The 10,434-nt window shown below is 30.8% G+C and overlaps 1 protein-coding gene across 1 annotated transcript in view; it reads left to right on the forward strand.

Moving 5' to 3' along the window:
- LOC106460220 (DCN1-like protein 1) overlaps positions 1 to 5,714 on the forward strand; it is a 29,464-nt gene extending 23,750 nt beyond the window's left edge. Inside the window, exons 6-7 of the mRNA XM_013919906.2 lie at positions 814 to 910; positions 4,490 to 5,714. Coding sequence (XP_013775360.2) covers positions 814 to 910; positions 4,490 to 4,569 — 177 coding nt within the window. The 3' untranslated portion in view covers positions 4,570 to 5,714. The remainder of the gene's footprint in view (positions 1 to 813; positions 911 to 4,489) is intronic.
- The last annotated feature ends 4,720 nt before the right edge of the window (positions 5,715 to 10,434 follow it).

Consider the following 10,434-nt stretch of genomic DNA (forward strand, 5'->3'; position numbering starts at 1 on the left):
TCATAATTCTTATAAAAAAAATGGCAAAATTACTCTGAAAAAAAAAATATTATGATGATGTGATTGACATTATTTAAATCATAGTGTACTCTACTAGTGGCACATGTTGGCCAAAGTTTAAATGTGTAAAGACAGGATGTTATATACCACTAGTGGTGCACTGAAGTGAAAGCTGTCAATGCAGTCATTCTGTCATAATGTAAGGCTATAAAATTAGCAGCATTTCATGTTCCTATTACATAATTAGAGAAATCACTTATGCCGTGAAAGTATTAATGTTTAGTTTGATATTAAAGTTATCAGTTGACTTTGATATTTCTCTTATAACTTGGTAAATAAATATGTAGTTTTTAATTTTTCATTTATCTATATGCAAGAAAAATAAACTATCACTGCAAAATAGAGAAATTGAACTTTTAGTTAAGATTAAGGTTTTTGGGTGTTTTTGTTTTTTTGTAAAGTTGAGTGTTATCAACTCCTAAAGTATTAAGATTTCAAAGAATGGAGATAGTATTGAATGTATTGTTTGTTTGAGAATCAAACTTTTGTAATATATAAAGTGGTATTATTTCAAGGCCAGAAGTAGTATGGATTCTGACAACTGCAACAGATCTTTAGCAGTGAATGTTTTTAGATTTTACAGCCATATCATAGCAGGAAAATGAGGGTTATATCAGCTAATAATTAATTTCAGTGATATGATATAAAAGGAAAAGCTAACATGCTTTGTTAATCAGTTGTTTAAGTTTTTTGTATTGTACCTAGAAAAAATAATATATGTGTGAGAATGTTTATTAAATTTATCTTGTTTAGGAACACCACAAAAGAGCTATTCCCAAAGACACATGGAATCTTTTACTTGACTTTAGTACTATGATTGATGATGAAATGAGCAACTATGATGAAGAAGGTAAGGTTTTTTATACCTAGAGAGTTAATTTTAACTATTTTAAATAAGTATTTATTTAATGGTTTATTGCAGTATAAAATGTATTAGTGTATTGAATATTTTATGATGGTGTAAAAACTTGTAGCAGTGTAACTTGTGTGTATATTATGATGGTGTAAAAACTTGTAGCAGTGTAACTTGTGTGTATATTATGATGGTGTAAAAACTTGTAGCAGTGTAACTTGTGTGTATATTTGTGAAACTTAAGATTTCTTTACTTAATATGGACTAAGTTTTGTATAGTTCTTTGCTTTGATATTTGTGTAAGTTAACCATTCAATTATTCCTTTATTGACAGTGAATGTTAACAGTGTTTGTTTTTCACAGTTTACCATATATGCATGAATGCAACATAATTTTTCATTATTAAGTAGAATTAGAAATTAAAATAAAATATTTGTTAAGACATAATGAAATATGAATTTCTTATTTCATTGTAACTATAAATATACTAGGGAAAATATATTTTAAGTTTCAGTATTTATTCTACTTTAAATGATACTTGTTTCCACACACTAAACATAGTGTGATTCTCTACCTCTCATGTGTGTGATAAAGGTTACCTACTTATAGTGATGTGCCAAAGATTTTTCTGACTTTAATGTTAAAGTGTGAAATTGCCAGTTTGCTAACAGGTCATGCCTTGCCTTAACACTGATTTTGGGGATTTGCATACTTTTTGTTTTGACAGAAGTTGGAATTCAAGAAACTGTCAAGGTATAAAAGAAAACGTGAATAATGTAAAGTGACATTCCATAACTAATTATAACTTTAGTGGATTACATGTGCACTTGCAAGACAGATAGATTGAAAAACTAACAACACTAAGTGAAAAACCATCCTAAAACAGTGTAATAGTAAGGTTTCAAACAGAATTCCTTTTATTACCTATCACTTTCAACTTAGCAATGTTTCCTGCATTCTGAAAAACATTTTCATCTTCTACAGTTGAATGATTGCCTTAGACACATATTTACTGAAGTTCCCTTTGTCTCTTTCTGGAAGAGGAGAAGTCTTAAAGATATTCTTCTTCATGCAAAAGTGATAAAGATAAAAGAGATAAAGCTCATTGTCTAACCTGCAAGTTTATTAAAACACAGACTCTTTTTTTTCTGACAAATATGACCATAAACACTTTAAAATTTCTAAAGCAATTACTTGCACAACACAAATTTCCATTTACCTCATACAGTATAAACACCAAAAAAGACCATCCTTCTTGCCCAACACTTTAATCAAACTGGTCATTCTATTAATGATGTAACAATCATTGGCATTGAAACCCATTTCAAAATTAAAGCTGATGGAGAGATAATAAAAGCCTATTGGATTACACCTTTAGATACTAACACTTATTATTTATGTATGATAATTTTCATGTTATTTTTAGTTGTGGATGAGTATTTTTTGTTTTTTTTTCAAGTATAAATTTTTAGCTCATAGTTCTGTCATCTCTTGACTGATTTGAGATCTAATTACAGTTTTCAACTCAGGAGGTCAAACCCTTTTGATTGGTGTATTTGACCATGCCCAAGGTTTCGTAGATTAATTTGTTCTAATCCTGCCTAAAAGAATTTCAATTTGAGGGTAGGCTGGTAGAGATCCTGATGAATAAGAAAATTGAATCGGGTATACGCTCTCCCCACGCTTTGTATTGCTGGCACATGAAAATATAGCTAATGAAAAGGGAAACAAAGGTCTCGTAGATTAATTTACTCTAACCCTGCCTGAAAGAATTTCAAGTGCCGTGGCTATTAAGGATTCCTTTTTGTTTAATTATATATCTGTTTATCATTCCTTTCTTAATCAATCTTCATATCTCACTTTATCAACACTCAGTTTAGATTCTATTGACCAGGTTTCTTTTTAAAACAATACATCTTTAACTTCTTTATACCTAACATTCTTGCTTCCATTATCATTGCACTGGAAATGAGAAACACTTAAAACAATACATTGAAAGCTACTGAAAATACTTCTGGATTTGTGTGATATCATTCAAACTTCATTTTATCTCACATGTTGCTTTACATGGTCATTCCCAATTTGCTCCTGAAGAAAAAAGGTTCCCCTTTGAAAAGCACTTGGTTTATAGGGTATTGTATTTTTGTGCAATGTAGATAATAGGCCCAGTAATATATATATATATATGAAGTGGGGTGTATGTTTGCAATATATAGTAATGGTACAAAGATTTTCAACAGCACTTTAAGGCCTCTTTTTCATCACTGATGTGCTCTGTGTGATGGCAGTGCAGTGACCATATCAGAAGCCTTTATTTTAGAAATCATCAAGGTTACTTTTCTTTAGCACACTCATTTTACACGCTTTCCAGACTCCATCGACCATGTGTAAAGGATGGCTACTGAGGTCCTATTTGAGAAACATCAAGGCATATGATGATTAGGTCAGCATGTCTGTAAATGATATTACAGAAATTCCCATTTGTACTTTTGTCTAGAGGAGGAACTGCCATGTTGTGTGGCAGGATGCTTTGTTTTGTTGAAGTTGGATCTTACTGGCATCAACTCCATACAAAGATTGTATTTTTTCATGGTGCAGTAGTGTCAGCACATTAGCCTGTTTGTGTGCAGAGTTTACCTTGGAATTTGTCTTGACATTGCAGATGTTTAATTTACCATTATATCTCTGATGTACAACCACAATAAATCCCTTGGAAAACCTTTTGTGCCATATTCTGTACTATATTTTAAATGATGTTTTACTGGTAGGATGTAATAATAAACTTCCTGCACTCTGTTGCATACGCTTAAGTAGACGTGTTTTGAAAAATGTAACAACATGCTTACTTTTGTTGCTTGGCTATTTATAACGAAATAATTTCAAAATCATATGTTTTCCTTGGACTTGCATTTGGTTAGGACACATACAAACTTTTTTTTTTATTTTGTAAAATAAAAATGCATTAACAGTGCTGAGCCTCTGCCATAATGTATGTTTGAGGTGAATGTATGAGACTTGTTTCATAATAAAATGTCAGCATATTTAACTTGGGGGAGCTTTGTACTATAATTTAAGGCCAAATTTGCACTTTGTAGATCTTTATAGGAGAATTGCTAAAATCTGGTTTTCCTATATTTTTTGGTCACTTTGTTGCAGTTAACAGTATTACTGTTTTAAATCATAAGTATTGTTTCTAAGTGCAAAAGAATAATTTTTATAACAGAATATTTTATGTATGTAGAAGTTATAGATTTTCCACAACTAAATAGTCAGTCAGGTTGACCCTTTAAAGCCTCCTAGTGGCACAGCAGTATGTGTGCAGACATGCAATGCTAGAAACCAGTTTTGATATCCAGGGTGGGCACAGCACAGATAGCCCATTGTGTATCTTTGTGCTTAACTACAAACAAATCATATCAGACCCTTTAAAATATTTCTTTGATACATATATGAGTCAGTTTTGAAATAAAGTTTTGTTACTGCTTATAAAAATATGTTTTTTGGAAATATAGGATGCTAAATATTTCTGAAACTAACCTGTCTAAATCTTTAACTGTTGAATTATCCTTGTATTAGGGGCATGGCCTGTACTTATAGATGATTTTGTGGAATGGGCTCAACCTCAGATAGAAGCTAGAAAATGTACACAAGTATGAAGTGGAAGTTAGAAGCCAAGTAATAGTAAGTCATACCAGGATAAAACTAAATCAGTCAACATTGTATCCTGATATGAAATATTGGAGAATACACCCAATCATCTTGTACATATTTCATTATGCATATTTGCATATTTTGTAGAAACAGTAATGAACTGTTAGGTTTGTTTGTCATAGCTGGATTTTTAATATTATATTTTCTGGGTTTTTAGCCCCATTTCTGTGTATATATAATATTTACACAGCTTTTTAACTCTAAATTTCACAAGAAATAAAGTAAAATTCAGGTTCTTTGCTACAAAAGCCAGAAGATTAACCCTCTCTGGACCAGTGAGTATCTTTCAGGTATTGAGGGCATACCTGTTAATCAAATTTCAAACTTCGAGTAAAAATAATAACTCTCACTCTGTTTCAACAATTTTTTACTCAGAGATATTTTAGAATTGATATTTTTTCATTTTGTAACATTTTGTAGTGAAATTCAGAAAGACAAATTTCTAACTTAATTTCTGCATAGTTTTGAGAAAAAAGCTTTGCTTGTAAACAATATGCTTGTCAATTTTTTAGAATGTTTCTGTTCGTCCCAAAACATGGGTTTATATTGTTTACAGAATTGCCATCACTTGAGAATACAATTTTCATGGGTTTGATTCTCATGCTATTTTCCTTCTCTTTGAAAGATTTTTTTTTTATTAGGGCTGTCTGTTTTACCACTCTTTTAAGACCTTTCACTGTGTGATCTGAACAAGTACTATAAATGTAGCTCTACTTTTAAATAGCTAAAGGCAAGGTTTAATTACCATTGTATAGAGTAGATAATAAACTATTAATTTTAGTGCAGAGTGAATGAAATGGTATAAGAAGTAATTTATGGTTTTGTGGGAAAGTGACATGACGTAATACAGGCAGAGAAGTACATTGGAATCTTATGGGAAGTTTAGAAGAATTTGGAACAAACTATAGTTCTGGAAATATTTACAGTTTCTTTATATGTTAAAATATAATTATTTGAAAGCACCTGAATTTTTTTTCCGTGACAAAACATCAGGTAAGCCTTATTAGGTTTAGAGAGTACTGTGGATGACAGCAAAATATTCCAGTGACTCAAATAATTTTTTTTAAATATTATAGTTAAGTTTATTATATTCAAACAATGTGCATAATATGAATTATAATTTATTGAAAAGAAAGTGTATTTATTAGATATAAATTGATTTCAATCAAGAATATTGTTGAAAAAGTATTGTTACTTAGCCTGATGCCATTGTTACAAGTAATGTTGTTGGTCATCAGTAAATATTTGTTAGTTTTCATAGTGTTTTTTTACTATTTAGCAAGAAGTGATTACTTCTGCAATCAAAAAATAAAAGTTATCAAAAGAAATATGTTATTGAATATCAATCAAGTTGAAAAATGATTGGATACATAAAATGGAACATGGTGATGTACAATATAAACATTTAAATTCTAATATGAAAGAATTATTGTCAATATACTATCAAAACAGTGTCTCACAACAAAATTTTGAAAATTTCACAGCATAAGTTACAGAAAGACCAAATTCAATTATATGATTTTTTTTTAAAGCTGAAACTAAATATTATTTAGTGGGTTTGTCATTAGTTTCATGCAGTTTGGTTAAGTATGGTGCCTTGCAAAAGTAATCACACTTACCAGTATTGTCACATTTTGATGAAATACAAATAATATAAACAATTTTTTTAATGAACTTGTTTTCAAAACCCTAATGATCAAACTTAACACTGTTAATGTGTGAAGGAGGTTGAATGTCAGCAAAACCTGCAAAGAAAATATATAAATTGAAATTTGCTAATTACATAAGTATTCAGCCCCCTAAGTCAGTACTTTGTGTAAGCACCTTTGGCAGCAGTTACTGCCGTGAGTCTTTTTGGATAGGTGTCTTACCAACTTTGCACAATAGGATGGTGTAAGTTTTGCCCATTCTTCCTGGCAAAATTGCTCCAATTCTGAGAAATTCGTTGGGGATCGTTGGACTACAATCTTCAAGTCTCACCACAAATTTTCTATCAGATTCAAGTCAAGACTTTGTCTGGACCACTCCAGGACATTCAGCTTTTTATTTTGAAACCACTCCAATGTGGCTTTGGCCTTGTGCTTTGGCTCATTGTCCTGCTGAAATGTGAATTTTCAACTCTGTTTTAAATTCTTGGCTGACTCAAGCAGGTTTTTCTCCAGGATTTGTTTTTAATTTGCACCATTCATCTTCCCCTCAGTCCTGACAAGCTTCCCAGCCCCTGCTGATGAGAAGCATCCCCATAACATGATGCTTCCACCACCTTACTTGACAGTTGGGATGGTGTTGACTGGGTAATGTGTTGTGTTGGGCTTGTGCCAAACATAATGCTTTGAATTTTTGTCTCATTTGACCACAAAACCTACTGCCACATGTGTAGTATTATTTACATGCTTTGTCGCAAACTCCATACAAGATTTACTATGATTTTTTTTCAGTAATGGTTTCTTTCTTACCACTCGTTCATACAGGACAGCTTTGTACAGGGACCAGGATATTGTTGCTGTATGAACACTGAATCACATCTCACACATGGAACTTTGTAAGTATTTCAAAGTCACTGTTGGCTTCACAGTGACATCCCTAACCAGTTTCCTGCTTACCCGGCTGCTTAGTTTGGAAGAGTGGCCTGATCTGGGTAGTGACAGGGTGGTATGAAACACATTCTACTTCATAATGATGGATTTCACTGTAATCAAAGGGATAATCAGCAACTTTGAAATTTTCTTGTAACCTTCTCCTGATCTGTGCCTCTATACAACTTTATCCCTGACTTGTATGAGTTGTGGCTTGAACAGATGCATTTACTGAAGTCAAGTTAAACCACTTTGATTACACACAGACAGAGACTATTACACTAATTTTGTGACCTTTCAAACAAATGTTTTACACCTGAACTGATTTAGGGTTGCCGTAGCAAAGGGGTTGAATACTTATGCTGTTGATAATATTCTAATTTTCTTTGAAAATCAAACTTACATAATTTTTTAGCTTTCTTAGTTTGGAGTAGATTGTGTAGATTCTAAATACAAAGTCCCATTTAAATGTTTCATGATTTCAAAGTCAGATAGCAATAAAATATGGAAACATTGTAGGGGGGGTGAATACTTTTGCAAAGCACTGTATTTTCACCATGAGAAGGAAGAAAAAGAAAGGATATTGAGGGGTGGGTGGGGCTACTGCTGGTCTGGAGAGAGTTAAAGAGCACTGCATATACTAATTTTCCATAGTTAAACAAAACTTTAGTTTGTAAACAGAAATATTTGCATTGTTGTGTATGGTTTTGTTCTTTTGTTATTTTTTATGAAATATCTGACTTTAAGGCATCATGCCTCAATTTCAGGTAATATCCTGTTCAGTATAATTTGCCTTAAATCTCAAAAAACTATTATTTCAGAAATAATCTTTCTGACAAACCTGTTAGTAGATATATTAGTAATATTAGAATGTTCTGGAGTATGTTTGTTAACATTGGTGTCCATGTATGGTTAGTTCACTGATAACTGAAGTAAAACAGGATTGTTATGAGAATATTATGTACTAAGAACATTTTGAAACTTTGTTGATTTTCACTTTATAAGTATGTACTCTTAAACAAATACAATGTTTCTCAGAATAGCATCTAAGATATAACTTAACCTGGTGGCTGTGCACCTTCCTCTGACTTAATCAGGCCTTATGGTGTGTTGAGGGAATATATTGGTGAATAGTAATACAAGTTTATTAATCTAATTTTGTTGGTTAATGTTACAATATTGTGAGTTTACGGTAACATTTAAACATGCTTATAAATGGTAGCCTTGATAGTAAGTAGCATTTGCAAAGTAAACTGTTTGAATTGCATATTTTTTGAAGCTAGAAAGAAAATTTAGATCAAATTTAATTTTATTGTACATAGACTTGTGTATATAATTACCAGTGTTTTTGAGTTTTTCTTCTTTACAAGAAACTAAGTGGCATATGGATTTCTTTTTGTAATAATTTATTGCCTTCTAGGCTTCCAGCCATGAAACTATCCCAATAGTACTGTGCTATTAAAGAGATAATATTCAGAGCTTAGCTAATTGTCTCTTAAGAAAACTATTTTTGTTTAAGTGTCATCTTACTTATGTACTTTTCCAAATTTAATCATTTATTTTAGGCATACAAATAAGCATCTAATATTTAATGGTAGTTAAATGTCATCAAATTGTATTTTTTGATGAAAAAAAAAGACACTTTTGATCAAAAAATATTAATTAAAGAGTTTATTAATAAAGTTAATACTTATTGTAATCTGTGCTATTTCTGCTGTATTTCTTTGATTCATTATTTATTCATCATTCAGCATAAAATATAAACAAGTTTGCTTTTGTGATAGGTCTCTTTAGCTGGTGTTAATGCTCATTATCTTATACCATTGATGCTATCTTGAACCAATATACTTCTTGATATGACGTCTCAAAATTCCATCCAGTTCTTCATTTTTTTATGTATAATTTAAGAGTATAGTTAAGGTAAACTAATTAGAAGCAGTAAACCATACAAGTCTGCAAAGTGTGATTGTAGAGTTGCTGATAACCTTTACCAGTAAGTTGTGAAATTCTTTTTAGGGTAGACTAACAATCAATCAAGCTTGTTGCTAAAGTTTGTTTTTAAAAAGGCAATATATTTAGAAATATATTTTATGAAAAAAATTTAAAAGGGTTGTTGGTAATTAATAGAATTGTAACATCTTTCATAAAAAAAAAAGAAATACATATATTATCAGCATCTTCTGGTACAGGAGATTGAAAACTTGGTTCAATAAATTTTACGATGCCTTCTCCTGTAAGCCATTCAGATTGACATATAAAAATAGGTTAAAGATGACACTGCTGTTAATGAAAATTTTAATAACCACTAGGTATTTTTACAAAGTTTCAGTTAACAAAACTTGACAAGAAGTTTGTTGTACAACTTTCTGAGTTTTACATATTGCATAAGCAATATAGCTAGCTAAATTGGAATATTTTTTTGAAGTGGTATGGAAATCTTAAAAATTGTGTTTATTGTCAGTACAGAAAATAGAAAATCTAGTGAGAGGAGGATATTTTCCAGCAATGTTTTATGAATGCATGTATTCAGAAATGTACTTTTTTATTATTAATTATTGGAAATGTTTTTAAAAAGTTGTAGAATTAAGTTTTAACTTTTGGAGGTTTCAAGAAATTCACAAATACTTAATTTTTGTCTAATAATACTGTATTAAGTCTAGCAGCTACTTGAATTTGGATACTGTGATGCCCGTATCACTTCATTGACAATGTAATTTGTCTAGTTTATTGGCCGAACATAACTTTTCAAAGCTAGGAATAAAAATAGCCTACAAGTTTATCTTGGTTATATGTGTAAAGAAATTTAGAAACTGCTAAATATTTTATTTATGATTTAACTAGCATAAAAAAGTACTTGTCATGATAAATTTTTTGGTTACGGTTTTGTATAGTTGTACTATTTTGAAGTACCATTTCATATGCTTTATATTATCTGTATCACTTATAGTATATAACTTCTGAAAAATGAGTATACTTACAGATATGGCTGTGTTGAAGGGTAGTTGTTAATAATTGAATATCAGTTCTCTGGGGGATGGGCTGATAAACTTAATACAAGTATATTGTCTTTATAACATCCAGATAAGTCATTTCAGTAAGATTCCATAAGAAAATAAATATCTAAAATGAACTCGGGTAGATTTATAGTCTACCTTCCTAAAATGCTCGGAACATCAGGTTTCTTGTTTTGTGGCTTAACAGGCCATTACAATAAAAATTGTGATTTCTTGAAAT

Source organism: Limulus polyphemus, unplaced genomic scaffold, assembly GCF_000517525.1.
Source record: "Limulus polyphemus unplaced genomic scaffold, Limulus_polyphemus-2.1.2 Scaffold32, whole genome shotgun sequence".
Classification (NCBI taxonomy): domain Eukaryota; kingdom Metazoa; phylum Arthropoda; class Merostomata; order Xiphosura; family Limulidae; genus Limulus; species Limulus polyphemus.